General features: G+C 42.0%; 1 protein-coding gene across 2 annotated transcripts in view; it reads left to right on the top strand.

The window, feature by feature from the left end:
• The first annotated feature begins 827 nt into the window (after positions 1-827).
• pdgfd (platelet derived growth factor d) overlaps positions 828-24,529 on the top strand; it is a 37,060-nt gene continuing 13,358 nt past the window's right edge. For both annotated transcript variants that reach the window (XM_036558039.1, XM_036558029.1), the window contains exon 1: positions 828-1,266. In XM_036558039.1, the coding sequence (XP_036413932.1) occupies positions 1,155-1,266 (112 nt within the window). In that variant the 5' untranslated portion in view covers positions 828-1,154. The remainder of the gene's footprint in view (positions 1,267-24,529) is intronic.

Here is a 24,529-nt window from a genome sequence, read left to right as displayed (position 1 = left end):
AGCTGTTCAAAGCTGTGTTTGATGGTCATGTACTGAGTTTCTGGGCTCAGAATGAGCTGAAATGGTCACTGAAACAGTCACTACTGAAACATCTGGTAAAGTTTGGTAGAGTTATGATTGATGTGGAATGATCAGTCATTAGTTTTAATTAAGGTTTAGAGTCACTCAGAGCAAAAGGGGTTTTAGTCTAAAGTCCAAGATCAGTTAAAAGTCCCAAAACAACAAATAGAAGACTCTTATTTTGTCACTTTATCAAAGGACCTACATTCTAGTTTTGTCATGTTATTTCCTTTGTTATATATACATATATATATATATATATATATATATATATGTATATGTATATGTATGACTTAGTATTATGTCTACTGCCTCTACTGTTGTTACTGTGTTTAAAGGTTTAATTAATAAAATAATAATTAAACTAAATGAAATCATCGCTGAGCGCAGCGCTGAGTCTCTCTCTGTTGTTAAAGTCATCGACTTTTCCACCCACTGGTTGCTCGGACTTCATTTCAGGTTGCCCGTTAGGGGGCGGGGCCTGTGCGGAAGGCTTACGGTGATTGGCCCGTGGTTACTGTGGCGATTGGACGAAGGAAGCCACGTGATGTAAAACTTCTTAAACTCTCTTTCTTGAACGTTTTGAGGGGGGTTTTGACCCGGAAAGGACACGCAGCTTGGGGGTCTCAACTGTTGCCCCTCAACAAGAAAACCTGTTTCACTTTGTTTTGTGTTTCACCCCTCGCGCTCTGCATGATTTATGATTTGCATCCAGCGCGTGCCCTGCCCCCCCCCTCCCCCCGCCTCCTCGTTCCGTCCCTGTCTCCGCTCAGTATGTGAAGTATTCTCGCGGAATTGCAAGTGCGCGACACGCACGCGATAAGTTTTCGGTTGTTTGGCGGCGCGAGCGACACTGTCTGTGTGTGCGTGTGTGGAGGCGGGTATATGAGCGCGCGCGCACTCACCGCCGCCGCGCGCACCGAGCCGGACTCGTTATGTAAAAGAGCGAGCAGGAGAGCACACGGCGGCGGCGCGAGCACTCGGACTTGAGCAGGCAGGCGGTCCGCGTAAGTGGAGCTCGAGCGCGCGGGCTGACTGTGACTCGGACTCTGGGACTGAAGTTCTGCATCTACGGCACGCGGAGGTCAGCGGCGATGATGAGCCCGGCGGCGCTCGCGCTCTCCCTCGCGCTGCTGCTGCTCCGCGGCACGGAAACGCACGCGCTCACCGTTAAAGCACTGCGGTCCGGGAACACGCGGAGAGACGGTGAGTGGAGTGGAGTGGTGGAGCGCGCGCCAGGGCGAGCAGTGTGACGTGTGAATGATGAATGCGTGAATGCTTGATGAGCGCGTGCTCTCAGCTTCGGTTCAGTGTTCGTGTGTAAAACTGAACTGTGACCTGTTGCAGCGCCACGTGCTGAGGGGGCTGCAGAGCAGAGCGGGGGTCTTCAGCTCCAGCACACAGCTCGGTGATTTACCTGCTCAAACACACCTGATTCAGCTCACCTGGTACCCGCCAGGTTCAGTGGGTGTGTCTGAGCAAGGCTCTTACCAAACTGTGCTGCACACTGGGCCTCCAGGACCACAGCTGCACACCCCTGATGTAGAGCAGTCTTAGTCCACTCCATATTTTCCTCCTGCTCCAGCTCTAAACACACCTGAGCCTGAGCCAAGTAAACTTTACCTGCAGGGTGTTTACCTGTCCCAGGTGTGTTAAGCACTGGAGCAGAACTAAAATGTGAACTGGCTGAAGGCAGAAAGGCTCTGCACCGGCCGGTGGTTCCCTGCTCGAATACAGCTGATCCAGTTCCAGAAAGACTTGGGCTGTGTCCAGAACAGAGCACTATACTATAGTGTACCATACTGTACTATACATACTATACTAAACTACACTATACTAAACTCCACTAATCTATACTGTACTATATTGTACTAAACTATACTCTATTATACCATACTTTACTATACATACTATACTATACATGCCACATAAATGAAGGCACTTCTATACTAAACTATACTGATGAATGCACTTCTATGCTTTTTATACTAATAAACATACTTTAATACTATTCTATACTACACTAATAAAGGCTTTTCTATACTATATAAAACTACTATACTGTTTTAATAAATGCACTTCTATAAAAATAAATGAGCTTCTATACTGTACTGTACTATACTAAATTATACTAATGAATGAACTTAAATGCTATACTATACGAATTAATGCACTTCTGTCTGTACTGTACTATCTTAAAGATCTTCTATTCTGTACTATACTAATTAATGCAGTATGCTTTATTATTGAATGCACTTCTGCACTTTACTATACCAATAAATACACTTTAATGCTATTCTGTGCTACACTAATGAAGGCACTGCTGTACTATACTATACTATACTCTTCTAATGAATGCACTTCTATACTATACTAATGAATGCACTTAAATGCTCTACTGTAGTAATGAATGCACTTCTGCACTTTACTATACCAATAAATACACTTTAATGCTATTCTATACTACACTGATGAAGGCACTGCTTTACTATACTATACTATACTATACTCTTCTAATGAATGCACTTCTATACTATACTATACTATACTATACTAATGAATGCACCTAAATGTAGTATGAATGCACTTCTGCACTATACTATACCAATAAATACACTTTAATGCTATTCTATACTACACTAATGAAGGCACTGCTGTATTATACTATACTAAACTATACTCTTCTAAAGAATGCACTTCTATACTATACTATACTAATGAATGCACCTAAATGCAGTGTGAATGCACTTCTGCACTTTACTATACCAATAAATACACGTTAATGCTATTCTATGCTACACTGATGAAGGCACTGCTGTATTATACTATACTATACTATACTCTTCTAATGAATGCACTTCTATGCTATACTAATGAATGCACTTAAATGCTATGCTATACTAATGAATGCACTTAAATGCTATGCTATACTAATGAATGCACTTCTGCACTTTACTATACCAACAAATACACTTTAATGCTATTCTATACTACACTAATGAAGGCACTGCTGTACTATACTATACTAAACTATACTCATCTAATGAATGCACTTCTATACTATACTATACTAATGAATGCACTTAAATGCTCTATTGTAGTAATGAATGCACTTCTGCACTATACTATACCAATAAATACACTTTAATGCTATTCTGTACTACACTAATGAAGGCACTGCTGTATTATACTATACTAAACTATACTCATCTAATGAATGCACTTCTATACTATACTATACTAATGAATGCACTTAAATGCTCTATTGTAGTAATGAATGCACTTCTGCACTTTACTATACCAACAAATACACTTTAATGCTATTCTATACTACACTGATGAAGGCACTGCTGTACTATACTATACTAAACTATACTCTTCTAATGAATGCACTTCTATACTATACTATACTAATGAATGCACTTAAATGCTCTACTGTAGTAATGAATGTACTTCTATGCTGTGCTTTACAAATTAATGTGCTTCTGTACTATACTAATGATTGCATTTCAGTGCTAAACTACATAAATAAATACACTTCCATGCTATACTTTACTAACAAATACTTTTTTGTATACAATTCTATACTAATGAGTGCACTTCAATGACATACCACCCCCCCCCCAACCCCCCAGTTACAAAGTTTATGTTTTCATTCGTAGCACAGATGTGGAAGTGGCTTGTGCAAAAATATTAATCTAATCTCGCTCAAGTATTTAAAAAATTGTTTAGCCAAAAGTGTCAGGTTGCCCCCCCCCACACCATTCCCTGCTCCCCAACTCGGAGTCATGTGTTCATCTATTGGCTTTGACTGAGGATGAATATAAACCCTGTAGATGTCGGTGAGAGAGCGAGAGAGAGCAAGAGAGAGCGAGAGAGAGAGAGCTGTCACATTCTGAAGTGAGCTCATGTCAGCATTTCTCTGGACCGTGTTTGGGCAAGTTCCTGCTCTGATCCTCTGCTCTGGTTCTATCACGCTGCAGCACAGTTTCCTGCTGCTGGAGACAATCGCTCTGTTGGAAATGTGGAATAGTTCCCTAATGACCGTTCAACAGCTGAAAACGGCTGATTATTTCTATAGTCTACTCATCTGTCTGCTCATATTTAAATGACTCACTAATCGAACTGCGCTGCCTTCCTTTGGTTCCTCTCTCTTCACCAGCGGCATCAGTTAAACAACTTCTTTATGCTGGAAGAAAACAATAGAAGCCATATCGCCTGTGCGCATAATAATGAACAAAATATTAAATTCAGTACAGTACAGTACATACTGATACAGGTACAGATTTCCCTGAGTGTGTTATACCTCTGCTGATTTACCTGAGTGCAGTGATTAACCTGTGCTGATTTACTTGTTTGTTGTGTTTTTTACCTGTGTTACTTTATGTCAGTGTATTTTACCTGTGCTAATTTACGTCCATTTATTTTACCTGTGCTTATTTACATCCGTGTATTTCACCTGTGCTAATTTACTTCTGCGTATTTTACCTGTGCTAAATTGCCTGACTTTAGTATTTGTGCTTATGTTCCTGAACTTGTGTTACCATTTGTGTTGATTTTTTGGAGTGCTGTTGTTTACCTGTGCTGATTTATCCGAATTTAGTATTTTATCTGTTCTAATTTGCTTCAGTGTTTTACCTGTGCAGATTTACCTGAGTGCAGTATTTGACACCTGCAGATTTACCTGAGTGCAGTATTTGACCTCTGCAGATTTACCTGAGTGCAGTATTTGACACCTGCAGATTTACCTGAGTGCAGTACTTGACCTCTGCAGATTTACCTGAGTGCAGTATTTGACACCTGCAGATTTACCTGAGTGCAGTATTTGACCTCTGCAGATTTACCTGAGTGCAGTACTTGACCTCTGCAGATTGACCTGAGTGCAGTATTTGACCTCTGCAGATTTACCTGAGTGCAGTATTTGACCTCTGCAGATTTACCGGAGTGCAGTACTTGACCTCTGCAGATTTACCGGAGTGCAGTACTTGACCTCTGCAGATTTACCTGAGTGCAGTATTTGACCTCTGCAGATTTACCTGAGTGCAGTATTTGACCTCTGCAGATTTACCGGAGTGCAGTACTTGACCTCTGCAGATTTACCGGAGTGCAGTACTTGACCTCTGCAGATTTACCGGAGTGCAGTATTTGACCTCTGCAGATGTACCGGAGTGCAGTATCTTAGCTGTGCAGATTTACCCGAGTGCAGTGTTTTAGCTGTGCAGATGTACCGGAGTGCAGTATCTTAGCTGTGCAGATTTACCTGAGTGCAGTGTTTTACCTGTGCAGATTTAACTGTGTGCAGTGTTTTACCTGTGCAGATGTACCTGAGTGCAGTATTTGACCTCTGCAGATTTACCTGAGTGCAGTGTTTTAGCTGTGCAGATTTAACTGTGTGCAGTATATTAGCTGTGCAGATTTACCGGAGTGCAGTATCTTAGCTGTGCAGATTTACTGGAGTGCAGTGTTTTACCTGTGCAGATTTAACTGTGTGCAGTGTTTTACCTGTGTAGATTTTCCCGGAGTGCAGTATTTTACCTGTGTGGATTTTCCCGGAGTGCAGTATTTTACCTGTGCAGATTTTGCTGTGTGCAGTGTTTTACCTGTGCAGATTTTGCTGTGTGCAGTGTTTTACCTGTGCTGTTTTGTTAGTGCAAAGATTAAAGAATCAATGCAGAATGACAATAAACAGAATCACTATTCAGTGATTAATGGCAGTTTTGGTACAGCTGTGGTTTAAAGTGGAGGTGAGAGTCCATCAAGTGTGGACAGTAAAGTGGTCATGCGTGGCTCTGCTAACGCAGCAGGACAGCTCCACTAACTAATCCTGACCGACATGTCTGTGTGTGTGTGTGTGTGTGTGTGCCTTTTGCTGAGTATGAGGATGTCAGTGTAACTGACAGGTGACTGACCAGCGCCCTTGTTTGTGCCCTGTAGTTTTAGTGTTGACTCGTCAGTTGTAGTGGTAGGTAGTTGTAGGCATGTGCACAGGTACTCAATTACTCAGTTAACGGTTCTTAAAATTTGTCAGAGAAGGTTATGAAACAACTCATTAAGTCTGAGTAAAGTCTCCAGTTTCTGAGACTTCTGAGAAGTCCAAGTCGAGTCTGTGAGGTGAGAGTCTTAGTCTAGTCTCAAGTTTCTGAGGTAAGTTCAAGTCAAATCTTGAGGCTTCAAGGTACAAATCAGAGTCGAGTCTCTGAGATGTGAGTCTGAGTCAAGTCTCCAGCCTCTGAGGTGCGAGTTTTAGTTGAGTCTCAAGTTTCTGAGGTAAATCTGAGTCGAGTCTTGAGTCTCTGAGGTGTGAGTCCGAGTTGAGTCTCGAGTCTCTGAGGTGTGAGTCTTAGTCGAGTCCAAAGTTTCTGAGGTAAGTCTTAGTCGAGTCTTGAGTCTTCAAGGTACGAATCAGAGTCGAGACTCAAGTTTCTGAGATGCAAGTCGGAGTCAAGTCTTGGTTTCAGAGGTGTGAGTCTGCGTCAAGTCTCAAGTCTCTGAGGTGCGAGTCTGAATTGAGTCTCAAGTTTTTGAGGTAAGTCAGTCAAGTCTCGAGTCTTCGAGCCATGAATCAGAGTTGAGTCTTGAGTCTTTGAAATGTGAGTCCGAGTCTCGAGTCTCTGAGGGATGAATCAGAATCAAGTCTCAAGTCTCCAAAGTGAGAGTCTGAGTAGAGTCTAGAGTCTCTGAAGGACGAGTCCGAGTCAAGTCTCGAGTCTCTGAGGTGCACGTCCGAGTCGAGTCTCGAGTCTCTGAGGTGCTTGTCTGAGTCAAGTCTCGAGTCTCTGAGGTGCATGTCCGGGTCGAGTCTTGGGTCTCTTAAGTGTGAGTTGAGTCTTTAGTCTCTGTGGTGCGAGTCCAAGTCCATTCTCCAATCTATGAGTCAAGTCTCGAGACTAGGCCCCAAGATCATAGTATTGTCTGATGCAGCTGACCAACGGAGGCACACCACCAGGCAGGGCTAGAGAACACACTTGCTTAGCAAGCAGGCAGCTATGCTGAAGGCTCACCCGAGGCTAAAGGCTATCATTGCCCCAAGAGACTGGCTACCAGCCCTTGTTAATGATCTGCACTAACATGAACTCAGACTGTAACTGACTGACAGTGTCTGTGATTTTGCACTGTATGTACGTGTGCATTATCTGCACGTGTGGTCAGTTGCTAGGCAACAGGCATGAGAGTTGATTGTTGACTTCGATTGAGTAGGTTAAGATGTCCTAACTGGATATAAGACGCTGTAAGATAAGATAAAATTCCTAAATGAAGATCTGATTTGCTTCTGTAATATGAATTTGTGAAAAATCTGATCTTGACCATCAGATCTTAAGAAAAAATACAGGAAATTTGCGTAATATGACTCCAGGCCTTAATAAGTGAGCAGTTACACCGCAGTGCTGAATCTTTCCCGCTGTCCTGTTAGTAAACTCAGCTGCTGAAATGCTCTTTCATCACGTCCTCGCTGCTCTATCAGCAGTCTGATAGCAGCAGGATTCTTTTCTGCTAATCAAACAACTTCTAAACTGCTGAAGTCACCAGTGTGAGGTTTAATTGGGTTATTTCGAGACGGGATGACTCACAGGGCTGTCCCGGACCCCCACCCACCCATTACAGCTCAGGCATTCAGGACGGGAATCCCCGGGTGTTTGTGTGTGTGTGGGGGGAAAGGTGTAACGCTTCCCCTCCTGGCAAATGACTTCATCCTGAAAGTTCAGGATACATGGACACCCCCCATCATTGGTGGTCCCGCCTGCTCTGATGGATTAAAGCTCTTTTCCAGCCTGTCATATGGAAATAATAACATCTTATGTGTATGTGTGAGTGATGGAATGAGCTCAGGGTGGGTGTGGGGGGCTATGACATACTGATGGAATGGGTGGTGGTGTCTCTGAGGTGTGTGTGCATGTGTGTTTAGGCAGACGCACACTAATGCTGTAATGTCTATTGTGTTGTACAGTTCTGTGCACAAGTCAGAGCCCACCCTGCATTTATTTGATTACCAGCCCGCCGTTAAGAACAGGCTATTCACTTTACAGCAAGCAGAAAAGCAGATTTACTGAAAAGCCTCAGCAGCTGAATCTAATATCAGCTCTTCACCTTTATTCCAGCTTGCATTCTTTTCAGGAGACTCACTTTCAGTTCTTCAAAGAATCTGCAGACACACCTCCAAAGTTCAGTCCTAGAAGCTGGTTTCACTGATTGCAAAATGGCCACGACTTCCGAGAGTCAATCAGACGTTCACAAATGTTTCTAATACACTGTAAGGCAATTACAGTTACACTGTTGTGATCCGATGGCATTATTAGTTAATGGTGTTATTGCTCAGATGATACATGTCCATTAGTAACTCTATTAACCCTGTAGTGTACCATAGCAACTGCCTAGCAACTACCTAGCCAATACCTGGCAACCACCTGGGATACCATAGCAACTGCCTAGCAACATCTTAGCAAGTTCAAACTGTGCAATCACTCTACATTTTTTCAGGATATGCACGTTTCTTCTTCTTCTTTTTCTTCTTCTTGGTTCTTATTTTTTCGCCGGATTTTTGTTCGCTAACTCATCTCGCAGTTTTTGAGACATCAACACCGTTCCAACTCAATAATGTTGCGTCTGTTAAGGAATGGTGTGCCTGTATACAGCTTTTTGATCAGATGTACGTTTTTTTGTACAGTCATCATTACATAACGATCTCTTTCCCCATAGCAATGAATGAGGTGCAAAACTTAGCAACCCCCTAGCAACCACCTGGGATACCATAGCTACAGCCTAGCAACACCCTAGGGGGGGGCAAAGGTTTGTGCGCCCAGCTTACATCATGATGATACCATTAGCAACACCCTATTAACCATGTGGGGAACTAGGGGTGTGGGCAAAACTCGATTCTTAGATGCATCGCGATGCGGACGTGAACGATTCTGAATCGATTCATAAATGTCAAAAATCGATTTTCTAAATATTTAATTATAACGTAATGTTGACGGAACGCAAAAAGGCGGAACTGGAAGTGGGTAAGTGCAGCGCCCGGACAGTCTGTGGCAGCACACAACAAAAACACTACTGGATGAGCGAGAAATCTGACCGGCTCCCTCTGCATTAAAGCCAGGTTAGGTCAGGAGTCACAACACAAATGATGAGAAGAGCCATTTTGACCTTTCAACAAAAATCAATCACCTTGGGAGCCACAACATTTAATGTCCAGTATGTCTCAGTGTGTGTTAATGTCGTAGTTTAGGCTAAACAATATAAACGAGAGCGCAGATTTACTTTGCTCTACTTTAAGCTTCGCCTACAGCCGCTTTCCTTCCATCTCCGCCAGGACACTTATGCAATTACCTAGCAACACCTTAGCAACCACCTGGGATACCATAGCAACCATTTATCAATACTTTTACAACCATCTAAAATACCATAGTAACCATTTGGCAACACCCTACCAACCACCTGGAATACCATAGCAACCAATTATCTACACCATTGCAACCACTTAATATACTATAGTAACCGTTTGGCAACACCATAGCAACACCCTAGCGACCACCTGGAATACCATAGCGACCAATTATCAACACCTTCACAACCACCAAAAATACTATACTAACCGTTTGGTAACACCATAGCAACCACCTGGAATACCATAGCGACCAATTATCAACACCTTCACAACCACCTAAAATACCGTAGTAACTGTTCGACAACACCCTAGCAACACCCTAGCAGCCACCTGAAATATCATGGCGACCACTTGTCAACACCTTTACAACCATCTAAAATGCTATAGTAACTGTTTGGCAACACCATAGCAACCACCTGGAATACCATAGCGGTCATTCGATCTTAATGGAAGATTACAGGAAATCAAGAACCTGGTCTTTTATTATAAAACGATGGATTGTGCTAAATCTTAACTTTAATCAGGATGAACACGGTCAGTACAGTGACTGTTACAGTCTGTGACCCATTAATTATCGTAAATGTTCTGTGTGAGGGAGTTATGTTCCCGTCATAGATCCAGATGAGAATCACGAGCAGCGTTTCATCTCTCATCTGTCTCCCGACACGGACCCAGCCTTCATCACAAAATCAATCACCATCATCACCGGGACGATCTGTCATAACGGAGAGAGTGTGGAGTGAAATATGAGCTCAAAAGTGTTTTACAGCAGGCTCAACCTTATTCTCATCTCAATAGAACATAATCTGTATTTTTATTACAATATTAAGAGTTGAGCGCAGATTCCAGTGTTCGTGGAGCTCATAGATCGCATAGATGGACTAAAACCATTTTGCTGAGTGACCCTATACCTTCAATATGTTTACTTTATTATGAGTAATGACTGATCATTCCAAAACAATCATAACTACCCAAACTGTACCAAGTGTTTCAGTAGTGACTGTTTCAGTCGTGACTGATTCAGTGACAATTTTAGCTCATTTTGAGCTCAGAAACTCAGTACATGACCAGCAAACACAGCTCGGAACAGTTGTTCACACAGAAAATCATCATATTTTACATTAAAACACTAAAAAGTTTAGAAAATCTGTGTTTCGGTAGTGACAGTATTCTTAATGTTCCACACTGACTTTCAGACTTTGGGACACATTTACTTCAAAACAGTGAGATCTAACTGCTCACCATGTGGCCATGAGGGACAGGGATGCAGCCTCACTTCCTGCTCTAAAATGCAGGGGTGGGGCTAAAACAAGGCTCCACCCACAGATTGCAGTGCTTTGTGTTTCGGTAGTGACATGAAAACAAGGGACGGCATTTTTTACTTAAAAATTAAATTAAAATTTTCAACTTCACTCTAAAAGAATTAAAAAAAAATCTCAAATAAAAAATTAAAATGTAAGTATATTTTTTATATGTTAGGGTTTGGAACAGACTCCTAATAGAAAGTACTCTGTACATTATATACATATATGTGGTGCCTGTTGGGGGGATGTCCATGGCTGTGTGTCTGTGTGTGTGTGTGTGTGTGTGTGTGTGTGTGTGTGTGTGTGTGTAAGTAACAGCATTTCAAAACCTTGACAGAAATAAGCTGACACAACACCGTCTCTCACACACACACACACACACACACACACGCTTTCCCTAAAACTGCTGATCAGGTCTCTTAGTGTGTGTGTGCTGAGTTGTCTGAGCTGAAAACCTTGGCAGTTTTAGATTAGACAGCAGAATTAAGAAGTAGAGAGAGAGAGAGAGAGAGAGAGAGAGAGGAGCAAAAAGAGAAAAAGAAAGACGGAGGATAAGGAGAGAGAGAGAGGAGTAAGAGAGAGAAAAAGAGGAAGGAAAGAGAGTGAAAACGAGAAGAAAGAGAGCAAGAGAAAGGAAAGAGCAAAAGAAAGAGGATAAGGACTGTGTGTGTGTGTGTGTGAGAGAGAGAGAGAGAGAGAGGAGTAAAAGAGAGAAAAATAAAAGGAGGTGAGAGAGAATGAAAGGGAAAAGAAGAGCAAGAGAAGGGAAAGAGACAGAAAGGTGAGAGAAAGAGAAAATAGAAAGGAATGAGAAAGAAATAGAAAAGTGTAAGAGACAGAGAGACAGAAAGGGAGAAGAAAGAGAAAGAAAAAGAAAGTGAGACAATGAAAGAAGAAAAAGAGAACGGAGAGAGTGAGAGAAAAAAAGGGAAAAGAGAGAGAGAGAGTGTGTGTGAGAGAGAGAGAGAGAGAGTGTGAAAGTGCAGAGTCACTGTACAGCTTGTTGGAGATCAGTGTGTTCACACACACACCAACAGACCAGCCAAAACACACACACACACACACACACACACACACACACACACACACAGTCCTCAGTAAACTCAGCGCTGAAGCTTCATCTCTAATTCGTCTTCAGGCTGTTGAGCTGGACTGATATGGCTTCATTACAGCTGATACTGAGAGCAGCGCAGCTGAAGTATTAATAATATTAATAACGCTGATATTAGGTTATTATTACAGAGCTCATATTTTACATTCACTACTTTATTTTTCCACGGACGTCCATGTGGCATGCGCCCGTTCCCCGGGCTGTGATGATGGCCGTGAGAGCCGGCAGGCAGGCGGGGCCTGAACTCCAAGCCCAGATGAAACCCTGTGAAGTCCCTAGCCCTGCCTCCTAGCCCCGCCTCCTGCTCCCTAGTCCCGCAGGAGGCGGGGCCTTGGCGGCAGAGTTCAGGACTCATGTCCCGCGTCAGTGTTTGGGGTTCGGGCTTCGCCCTCCTGCTGGTTCCTGCGGCTGTCAGCGGGGCCCAGGGGAACGGACACAGGGCACAGTCTACTTTTAACATTTGTTGAGGTTTTATAGATAAAATCAGTCATAATCCATCTCAATTTCCAACCTCTCTTTATTAAACTGCTGTAGACTGAATGGTGGAGCTAAACTGCTGTAGCTGAAAGGGTGGAACTAAACTGCTGTAGACTGAATGGTGGAGCTAAACTGCTGTAGACTGAATGGTGGAGCTAAACTGCTGTAGCTGAATGGTGGAGCTAAACTGCTGTAGACTGAATGGTGGAGCTAAACTGCTGTAGCTGAAAGGGTGGAACTAAACTGCTGTAGACTGAATGGTGGAGCTAAACTGCTGTAGCTGAATGGGTGGAGCTAAACTGCTGTAGACTGAATGGTGGAGCTAAACTGCTGTAGCTGAATGGTGGAGCTAAACTGCTGTAGCTGAATGGGTGGAGCTAAACTGCTGTAGACTGAATGGTGGAGCTAAACTGCTGTAGCTGAATGGTGGAGCTAAACTGCTGTAGACTGAATGGTGGAGCTAAACTGCTGTAGCTGAATGGTGGAGCTTAACTGCTGTAGACTGAATGGTGGGGCTAAACTGCTGTAGAGTGAATGGTGGAGCTAAACTGCTGTAGACTGAATGGTGGAGCTAAACTGCTGTAGCTAAATGGTGGAGCTAAACTGCTGTAGCTGAATGGTGGAGCTAAACTGCTGTAGCTGAATGGTGGAGCTAAACTGCTGTAGACTGAATGGTGGAGCTAAACTGCTGTAGCTAAATGGTGGAGCTAAACTGCTGTAGACTGAATGGTGGAGCTAAACTGCTGTAGCTGAATGGTGGAGCTAAACTGCTGTAGCTGAACGGTGGAGCTAAACTGCTGTAGACTGAATGGTGGAGCTAAACTGCTGTAGCTAAATGGTGGAGCTAAACTGCTGTAGATTGAATGGGTGGAGCTAAACTGCTGTAGACTGAATGGGTGGAGCTAGATTTAGTCCCAGTTTATAAATGTTTATGTATGTGTAGATGAAAAGTGTCTGATATCAGTATCAGCTCACAGTTCCCACATTGGTGCATCTCTGCTGCTTTTAATGGATTAATAGAGTTTTATTGAGTGATTGATATGGGCTTTAAATTATGCATTGAAACATCTAATCTCCATATGAATATACACAACTCATTAGAAATGTTTACTAATGTTAGTTCTGTAAACATAAATACAGTTTCTCTCTCTCTCTGTGTATGTCTCTCTCTCTCTCACTCTGTCTCGGGGGGGTCAGCAGGCAGTGCAGTGGAACAGAGAGAAGATTTGGAGGCTGTCAAAACATCTTTAGTCTGTCATCGCACACACACACACACACACACACACACACACACACACTCTCTCTCTCTCTCTCTCTCTCTCTCTCTCTCTCTCGCTCTCTCTCTGTGAGCCTTCAGGGACAGAGCTGATATTTAATCAGAACCTCTGCTGGAGCTGCTACTGAGACTGAACCCTGAGATAGAGAGAGAGGCTGAGAGAGAGAGAGACTGAGAGAGAGAGACTGAGAGACAGTGAGAGACAGAGAGAGAGACTGAGAGACAGTGAGAGACGGAGAGAGACTGAGAGAGAGAGAAAGAGAGAGACTGAGAAAGAGAGAGAGAGAGAGAAACAGATTTGTCAGACTGGTGTTGTGAATGTATTGTGACTGTAACTGCAGTTTAAATGTATAATAAAGGCTCCTTATCCTGGATAAACAAATTTCCCTGTCTTTTTTAAAAAATTAAGTAGTGTTTAAAGTTTACAGTAGTAGTTGTTCTGATGTCACACAGCACATGGGTGTTTGGTTGCTTGTGATTGGTCTAACTCACTTACACGTGTTATGGGTTAAATTCCCCCACTGAAAGTTTGAGACAGTGTTGTTGATAACATAGAGCGTAATTACAATTGCAGCTCCTTAGCAACCACCTGGGACACCATAGAAACCACTTAGCAACATCCTAGCAACCACCTGAGACACCATAGAAACCACCTAGCAACACTCTAACAACCACCAGGGATATCAGAGAAGCCACCTAGCAACACCCTAGCAGCCACCTGGGACAACTTAGAAACCACCTAGGAACACCCTAGCAACCACCTGGGATGCCAGAGCAGCCACCGAGCAACACTCTAGCAACCACCTTGAATAACAAAGAAACCACCTAGGAACACCCTAGCAACCACCTGGGATACCAGAGAAGCCACCTAGGAATAGCCTAGCAACCACCTGGAATACCATAGAATCCACCTAGGGACACCCTAGCAACCACCTGCAATACTATAGAAACCACCTAACAACACACTAGCAACCACCTGGAAACTGCTTAACCAGATTTTTCTTGTGATTTGAATGTTCAGCTCTTTCAAATTGTTTTAAAAACGATGAATTGATCAGCCTTACACTGTTAAAAACCATGGTTCTTCAAGGGTTCTTTGGTGAAGAAAATGGTTCTATATAGAACCATATTCACTTAAAGAACCATTTGCATGCTTTAATGTTTTTTACATGGCCAAATTGTTCTTCAGATTGGTGGAGAATGTGTTGTATATGGTTCTAAATAGAATCCTTTTGAAAATGGTTCTATATAGCACCAAAAAGGGTTCTTCTGTTGTTACAAGCTTGACATCGTCACAATAGCAGAACCCTTTTCGGAACATTTACAACACCTTCTCAATCAGTCTGAAGAGCCTTTATGATGCAAAGAACCCTTTAATCATGCAGGAGGTTTTTTGAGTGTTCATGGTTCTATGTAGAACCATTTTGTTTACTTTTTCTTTCCTTTATAGAACCATTTTCTTTAAAGAACACTTGAAGAACCATATTTTTAAGAGCGTACAACACATTCTCCATCAATCTGAAGAACTATTTCATTGTCTTTAGTAAAGAACCCTTGAAGAACCATCCTTTTTAAGAGAGTGTGTGGTGGAGCTGTATGGAGCGTGTAGTGTAGACTGGAAGAGAACATCTGCATGTTTTGTTTTGACTGTGTGCTGGTCGGGTGGGGGGGTGGTAGGTGTGGGGTGGGGTGGCAGTGGGTGTGGGAGGGGTGGTGAGTCAGAGTTTTTATAGAATCAATGATTCAATTGAGGCTTGTTAAAAACGTTAAACTGGGAAATCAAACTTATGAGAGGAAACATTCACACAAACACACATTCACACAGAACCGTGTAAAAGTCAGAGACCCCCCACACATTCATTTAACTTGCAGTCAGAGCTCCAGAGAAAATGCGTCTCCTAACAACCACCTGGAAGAGCTGGCAGCCCCCCAAACTGCCCCCATCAGATAAACAGCACTTAAAGCTTTGATCTTTGAGAGAGAGGAGAAAATCAAGCTGCTCCAGATCTGAAAACATCCACAGGTGTTTCTGTCCATCCTTCCACTGTGAGAAGACGACTCAGCGCTGTGGGTCTGAAAGGATGTGTAGCTGATCAAGAAGAACCTCACTGAGAAAAGGAGACGGACACATCAGTCCTGGGCCCGTATTACAGAAACATCCTAACTTCAGTCTCCATGACGACTGAATTTCGGACAGTCGCTATTCCAGAATATCAGTTCCTGACTTCATAATCTCATCATGAACTCCAGATAAGAAAACAGCATCACACAAACATCCTAACTAGACTAAACCTCCTAAATCCTGTCCTAACTTTAGGATGAACCCCAACAGGGTCCTCACTTCTGTTTAAGGTCCGTTTCTATGGTTTTTAGGCAGCTGTGTCAGCAGCATAGTTCACTACCAGCATAATGAGCTCCATTTATTTCTACTGTAAAACGCTGCTTTCACTGTGAGATGTTCTTCTTTTCTAACTCTGCGTTTTAAAGATCTCAGACGCTGCAGACTCGATCTCCACCGTCCCTCTGATTACCTTCGTGTGTTAATGTTGATGATGAAATATTACAGTGATGGTGGTGAATAACGAGGAGACGGAGCTGAACGCGTGTCTGTTTATTAGGAGGAGTAACGTTAGCGCGCTCGGCTAAAGCGTTTGGGAAATGGAGACTGAAACTGTGGAGCGGCAACACTCTGATAAACAGCAGGGGGCGCTCTCACAGCATTCACTACTTACAATTTATCACACTTTAGTTCGGTTTGACCTTTTTTACATCAGTAACAGCAGCTGTGACTCACATTTTAGCATTATTTTGATGACGTGTGGTTGGTTGCTAGGCAACAGACATGACAGCTGATTGTCGACTTTGAGCGACAATTACATATTACAGATCAGATTTGATTCTGTAATATGAATGAGTGATGCAAATGTAAAACTGAGTGTCCAGATATTTGCATGCAGCCTATCAGAGTAAAGTGGGCGTGGGGAGGCGGGGCTTATGCTATGGACACCTGTAAATGACTGTGCTTTCTTTCTGAAGAGTTTATAAATTGTAGTAGTTTTGATGTTTGGGGTCTATATATTATAGTAAAGTATGCGTATCGTTACAGCCCTCAAACATTCACACACCTCCACGTTAACCTGCTTAGGCTCGTGTGCGGTCAGTTACTGCAAGTCCACAAAGAAAACAAGCTTGTTTCTCGTCTCTCTACTGTTTCCCGTCTGACGCAGTCTGAGCTTCAGGCTGTGTGAATCTAAAAGCAGCACCAAAACATGAACACACACGCAGGGTGGATACCGGCAACGGCTAATTATTCATTATTACCCTCCTCCCTTCAGCTCAACTGAACAGAGAGCGCAAACATGCTCAGCGCAGAGCTGAGCTGACTGCAGCACAACCAGAGAAGAACAAGCAAAACTGAGTTTTGCATGTTCTCTGTGTTAGTGTGTGTTGTGCTGGTACGAGTGGATCAGACACAGCAGTGCTGCTGGAGTTTTTAAACACTGTGTCCACTCCCTGTCCACTCTATTAGACACTCCTACCTTGTCAGTCCACCTTGTAGATGTAAAGTCAGAGACGATAGCTCATCTGCTGCTGCACAGTTTGTGTTGGTCATCCTCTAGTCCTTCATCAGTGGTCACAGGACGATATTTTTGGTTGGTGGACTATTCTCAGTCCAGCAGTGACACTGAGGTGTTTAATGATGGTTACTTTCTGATTGTTTTTTTTCCCCTTTGGAAGGAATTTGAAGTAAAAGTTTGTGCACCCCACTTATATCACAATGACACAAGTACACTAGTGACACCCTAGTAATCACCTGGGATCACATAGCAACCATGCTGCAACATTCATGATCACATAGCAACCACGCAGCAACATTCAGGACAGCACAGCAGCCATGCAGCAATGCCCTAACAGAAATCTGGAATACTGTAGTAACCAAGTTGCAACACCTTAGCAACCATGTGGGATACCATAAGAACCACCTAGTAACACCCTGGCAACCATCTGACATCACGTCACACCCTCCCAGCAACACCTAGGCAACCATTCAGGATAACATAGCAACTATGCCGCAATGCTCTAACAACCTCCTGGAATACTAGCAATCACCTGGAATGCCAAAGCAGCCACCTTGGAAACCATAGCAACCACCAAGCAACACCTTAGCAACCCCCTAGCAACACTCTAGCAACCACTTGGGATACCACCTGGCAGCACCCTAGCATCCACCTAAAATACAATGAAAACCGTCTGGTTAACACCTTAGCAACCATTTGGGAATAGCTTAACCTGAATGATCTCTCTGCACGGACTTCAGGAAATGTACTTACTGTTGTTAATAATAATAATAATAATAACAATATTATTATTATTATTATCATTGTTATTATTATTATTATTGTTATCACATACAGGTAGCAACACCCTAGCAACCACCTGGGATACCATAGTAACCATCTGGGTAACACCTTAGCAACCATTCGGGAAGAGCTTAAGCTGAACTTCAGGAAATGCACTTTTCTAGTTGTTATTATTATTATTATTATTATTATCATTATTATTGTTGTTGTTGTTGTTATCACATACCGTTATGGTGTGTGTATGTGTGTGTGTGTGTTTGCATATGTGTGTGTGTGTGTGTGTGTTTGTATATATGTGTGTGTGTGTGTGTGTGTTTGTATATGTGTGTGTGTGTGTGGTGTGTGTGTTTGTATATGTGTGTGTGTGTGTGTGTGTGTGTGTGTGTGTGTTTGTATATGTGTGTCTATCAGGGGATGTGTTTGGTGGGAAGTAAGCAGACTCGCTCAGATTTGGTGCAGTGCTGATTGATTGGCTTTATCGTCAGCACTGCTGTGGTTGGGGTAGGTGGGGGGTGTGGGGGGTGTGGGTGGTTGTGTGAACATGTTCCTCATACCAATGAGATTATAGTCCACCTCCCTAAATACACCCACACTGTCCGCACTGTTACTCTTATCTCCTCCACTTAATCCCCCGCAGACTGCTGCACTCTGTACAGTCTCAGTGTGTCTGAGAGTGTGTGTGTGTGTCTGTGTCTGTGTCTGTGTGTGTGTGTGTGTGTGTGTGTGTGTGTGTGTGTGTGTGTGCGTGCTTCTGCAGGGTAGTTCTGTTAAGTCCCGTTTAGGCCTGAGGTGAGTAAACCAGGCCTGTAGACATGTCAGATCAGGGCTTCTCAGTCCTGCTGACCCGACACTGTGCACTATTTTGTGCTCTGTTTCATCTCGCACAGCTAATTAACTCATTAATAACTCACTATTGACTAATTAACAAGCTCCTCGTTGGCTGGGTCAGGTGTGCAGAGTCAGGACGTCACCAGGAGCCCCTGAGTTACACCAGTCAGAGAAACTGAACTCCATCTGATGTGTACAAGACATCATCACAGCTAACAGGCAGTTAGTTAGCACTTAGTAGCTAGTTTGAGCCTGAAGCCAGACAAAGCAGATATGCTGCTGTTCTTGGCCAAATTATCAAATGTGAATATTAATTTAGGGAAAACAATCACAATTTAAATCACAGTCACAGGAGTGATATGAAATATCACAATAAAATATTTTCCCCAAATTGTTCAGTTCGAGCTCAAACTTTCTAAGAAGTATTTTATAACCTTACACTTTGTTTTAGTTACTAAAATACATTAAAGAGAAATAAGAATTTAATGAGCTGTTTGTAGTATAAATACAGTGGTTCTCTCAGGGGGTTTGGGGGGGCTTTAGGATGACTTTCTGGGGACGGGCCTAATCAAACATCCTCACAAACTCTTATCTGATCTCTCGCTTTTTCATTCTCTCTCTCTCTCTGTCTCTCTCTCTCTCTCTCTCTCTGTTTTTAGCTGTATAGCAGATGGATTGTGCTGTCAGGTGGATCCTTATTTCCTTCCTGTCTTCCCTCTTCTCTGTGTGTGTGTGTGTGTGTGTGGTGTGTGTGTGTGGTGTGCATTCCTGTGAAAGGTGTAATTCAATTTTTTTAATGGCAACCTAATAACTTTTAGTTGAAGGGGAATTTCACCCATTTTCCAAAATTCCCCCATAATTCAGTGTGTGAGATGTAATCAGAGTGATTCAGAGTGGTTTGGTGTGAAATGGTTCAGATGTCTTTACAGTGGTGGTGATAGGAACCAGGGGTCGCCATGACTACAACACAAATATAGACATTTCATTTACTATCCAGAACCACCAGTGAACCTACACGAGTCTTCTGAGTTTATATGGAGTGTTGATGATGGAAAATAGTGGAAAATCTGAAATAATAAGTTTTCTTTGGGGACTATTTTGCTCTCACAGCGCCCTGCATGTATCCCTCCACCATGAATGGAGTTTAAGTTCTCTAAACTATCATAAAACAGTGTCTCAGTCATCAGGCAGTGAATTCATAACCATTTCATGTAGTAACTTTCTGTGAGGGAGCTTTTAGAGGTGGACGTCTGGTTCCTATCACCACCACTGTGAACAGTTCTGACTCGGTAAGTTTATCTAGAACAGAGAGTTTGACACCAAACCACTCTAAACCACTCTGATTACATCTTAACCACTTAATTATGGGGGTATTTTAAAAAAGGGGTGGAGTTCTTGAGTTTATCTGTTTAGCTGAAATATGAAATCGTTTATAATATTATATAAATATTATAATATTATATGTTAATAAATTCCCACGACAGGTACATTTATTAAAGGATGAAATTTTAATATGAGCATGAAGTTTAATCTTTCAATTGTTTTTCAAAATTACTTAGAATTTTATTGATTATTTATGTCTGACTATTATTTGAAGTGATGCTATGAGTTCAAAACAGCAGCAGTCCAAAGGGTGGGGTCTATTCTCTATATGCAGATCAGCAGGGGGAGGCGTGGCCTCAGTATGTTATTCAGTTAAGAAAGTATCCAGTCCAGTCCTGTGCAGTTTTCCCCACCTGCATTAATATTGGAATGTTAGAATCTGTTATAATCACTTAAAATTGTGATTTTATGAAGTAGCACTGTTTTTTTTGCCAAAATCAAATGTTTGTATCTATTTTCAAATGTAAAACTAAAAAAATCTTGGTGTGTTGTTTTTATTGTTTATGTCCTGCTTCTGTGTAAACAGTTCCTCCAGTTATATTTGTGTATTCAGTGTGTTTTTATTAAATTATTCTGAATTGTACCAAATGAATCAAAATGAATTGAATCTCAGTGTAAGGTGAGGTTTTATGACTCATGGAATTGTTTGTAAGAATCAAAATCAAACATAATTGAATTGTGGTGAAATTTGAAATGTCATGCACCACTTAATAGTTTCCAAAAGATTCATAATCAAACTGAATTGATTTGAATCATGTTGACATTTTGAGATTTAATGATTCACTGAATCGTTTCCTAAAGAATCATAATCAAGCTGAACTGAATTGAATTGTGGTGATTTTGTGATACACTGAATAATTTCCTGAAGAATGATAATCAGATTGAATTGTAATGAAATATGCTATTTCATGATTGCATTAAATCGTTGACGAAAGAATCATAAGTCATTTTTGTTGTTCAAGTCGACTAAGATATTTATATTTGCAATTATTAAGCTTGTAGTTAAGTTTCAGCTGGAGTGATGCTGCACCCTCTTTGCTGTGTGTGATGCGAGGGGTGTGAAAGTGTCTTTTAAGAGTAAAAGGTGTTTTTAAAGGTGAAAAAGAGACGCGTGAATCACAACGTGTCGAGTGTGCTTGGGCTTCAAAACAGTCAAGACTGACTCTGTGTGTGTGTGTGTGTATGTGTGTGTGGTGTGTGTGTGTGTGTGTGCTTAAAGAAAGCAGAGATGGCAAAGCTTTTAGCGTATGAGTGTGTGTATATATGTGTCTGTGTGTGAGTATGTCTGTGTGTGTGTGTGTGTGTGTGTGTGTGTGTGTGTATGTGTTAGGGTGTAAATTAGACAGATATAGATCAAAGCTGGCAGTCTGTCACTATCATACCCACACTTACATAAGTGTCAAAAAGAGCCACACACATACAAACACACAAACACACACAGACTCATCACAGCAGCCATTTGTTTCCTGACTGAAATGCAGATTAGCTTAAGTTAGTTTGTCATTTCATCACTGTTCACTGTTCGTTCACGTTTTGTTCGTTCATGTAGTCACTGTCGCTGTTAGTTCTTTTAGTTCACTGTTCACTGTTAGTTCACTGTTTGTTCACTGTTCGCTGTTTGTTCACTGTTCGCTGTCAGTTTTCTTTTAGTTCACTGTTCACTGTTAGTTCACTGTTTGTTCACTGTTCGCTGTTAGTTCGCTGTTCACTGTCAGTTCGCTGTTAGTTCACTGTTCACTGTTAGTTCACTGTTCACTGTTAGTTCGTTGTTAGTTCACTGTTCACTGTCGTTCGCTGTTAGTTCACTGTTCACTGTTACTTCACTGTTAGCTCGCTGTTAGTTCACTGTTAGCTCGCTGGTCACTGTTAGTTCATTCACTATAGGTTCATTGTTCACTGTTACTTTGCTGTTAGTTCACTGTAGGTTCACTGTTCGCTGTTAGTTCGCTGTTAGTTCACTGTTCGCGGTTACTTCGCTGTTAGTTCACTATTAGTTTGCTGTTCACTGTTACTTTGCTATTAGTTCACTGTAGGTTCACTGTTAGTTTGCTGCTAGTTCACTATTCATTGTAGGTTCACTGTTAGTTCACTGTTCACTGTTAGTTCTCTGTTAGTTCGCTGTTCACTGTTAGTTCGCTGTTCACTGTTAGTTCGCTGTTAGTTCACTTTAGGTTCACTGTTCACTGTAGGTTCACTAGTTTCACTGTTTGCTGTTAGTTTGCTGTTAGTTCACTGTTAGTTCGCTGTTAGTTCACTGTTAGTTCGCTGTTAGTTCACTTTAGGTTCACTGCTCACTGTAGGTTCACTAGTTTCACTGTTTGCTGTTAGTTTGCTGTTAGTTCACTGTTAGTTCGCTGTTAGTTCACTTTAGGTTCACTGTTCACTGTAGGTTCACTAGTTTCACTGTTTGCTGTTAGTTCACTGTTAGTTCACTGTTAGTTCGCTGTTAGTTCACTGTTAGTTCGCTATTAGTTCACTGTTTCGCTGTTAGTTCACTGTTCACTGTTAGTTCACTGTTCGCTGTTAGTTCACTGTTCGCTGTTAGTTCGCTGTTAGTTTGCTGTTAGTTCGTAGTTTGCTGTTAGTCCACTGTTCACTGTTACTTTGCTGTTAGTTCACTAGGTTCACTGTTAGTTCACTTTTAGGCCGCTGTTAGTTCGCTGTTCACTGTTAGTTCACTGTTCACTGTTAGTTCTCTGTTAGTTTGCTGTTTACTGTTGGTTTGCTGTTCACTGTTAGTTCACTGTTCACTGTTACTTTGCTGTTAGTTCACTGTAGGTTCACTGTTTACTGTTAGTTCACTGTTAATTTGCTGTTAGTTTGCTGTTAGTTTACTGTTCCCTGTAGGTTCACTGTTAGTTCACTGTTTACTCTAAGTTCAGTGTTAGTTCACTGTTCACTGTTTGTCCACTGTTAGTTCACTGTTAGTTTACTGTTCACTTTTCATTCACTGTTGGTTCATTGTTCACCATTGCACTGTTGGTTCAGCGTTGGTTAACTGTCAGTTTGCCTTTAGTTCGTCCTTTGTTCACTGTTGATTTACTGTTAGTTCACTGTTAGTTCACTGTTGGCTCACTGTTAGTTTGCTGTTTATTGTTGGTTCACTGTTGGTCCTCTGTTGGTTTGCTGTTAGTTCACTGTTTGTATTGTATTGTCTGTATGTATTTCCTTCCCCATTAAATGTGAAATGGAAACATTCAACTGATGGACCATGTCTTGTTTTAGCTACCAGCAGTTGCAAAATCTTGGTCAGAAACTGAGGTCCAGATTTGAAGACCTCTACACTGTAATGCTCTATAATGTTCATATGATCCACACAGTCACTCTGACAGACTGTAATACACAGCAGGAAGTGTAGGGGGCGATATGGCTTCTACTGTTTCATTTAAAAAGCCTCTATAATGTTCATATGATCCACACAGTCATTCTGACAGACTGTAATACACTACAGGAAGTGTAGGGGGCGATATGGCCTCTACTGTTTCATTTAAAAAGCTCTATAATGTTCATATGATCCACACAGTCACTCTGACAGACTGTAATACACTACAGGAAGTGTAGGGGGCGATATGGCTTCTACTGTTTCATTTAAAAAGCCTCTATAATGTTCATATGATCCACACAGTCATTCTGACAGACTGTAATACACTACAGGAAGTGTAGGGGGCGATATGGCTTCTACTGTTTCATTTAAAAAGCTCTATAATGTTAATATGATCCACACAGTCACTCTGACGGACTGTAATACACTACAGGAAGTGTAGGGGGCGATATGGCCTCTACTGTTTCATTTAAAAAGCCTCTATAATGTTCATATGATCCACACAGTCACTCTGACAGACTGTAATACACTACAGGAAGTGTAGGGGGCGATATGGCCTCTACTGTTTCATTTAAAAAGCCTCTATAATGTTCATATGATCCACACAGTCACTCTGACAGACTGTAATACACTACAGGAAGTGTAGGGGGCGATATGGCTTCTACTGTTTCATTTAAAAAGCCTCTATAATGTTCTTATGATCCACACAGTCACTCTGACAGGCTGTAATACACTACAGGAAGTGTAGGGGGCGATATGACTTCTATTGTTTCATGTAAAAGGCGCTCTCTAATGTTCATATAATCCACACGGTTGTTGTAAGAGATGCACAGGGAGAGGAACCAAATAAGGCAATGTTGTGCTGGTTAGGGTTAGTTGATTCATTTTAAAAGATTGTCCAATTATAGAAATAATCATTAGAGCCTTAATTGCTGTCATCATTGTCAGTGTGATATCAATATTGCCTGATGGCGACAATGATTAACAGTCGATATGTTGTGCAGTCCTGATGTTCTGTTTTTGTA

The sequence above is a fragment of the Colossoma macropomum genome, unplaced genomic scaffold (genome assembly GCF_904425465.1).
Source record: "Colossoma macropomum unplaced genomic scaffold, Colossoma_macropomum, whole genome shotgun sequence".
In the NCBI taxonomy this organism is placed as follows: domain Eukaryota; kingdom Metazoa; phylum Chordata; class Actinopteri; order Characiformes; family Serrasalmidae; genus Colossoma; species Colossoma macropomum.
This window is presented reverse-complemented; position numbering and strand designations above follow the sequence as displayed.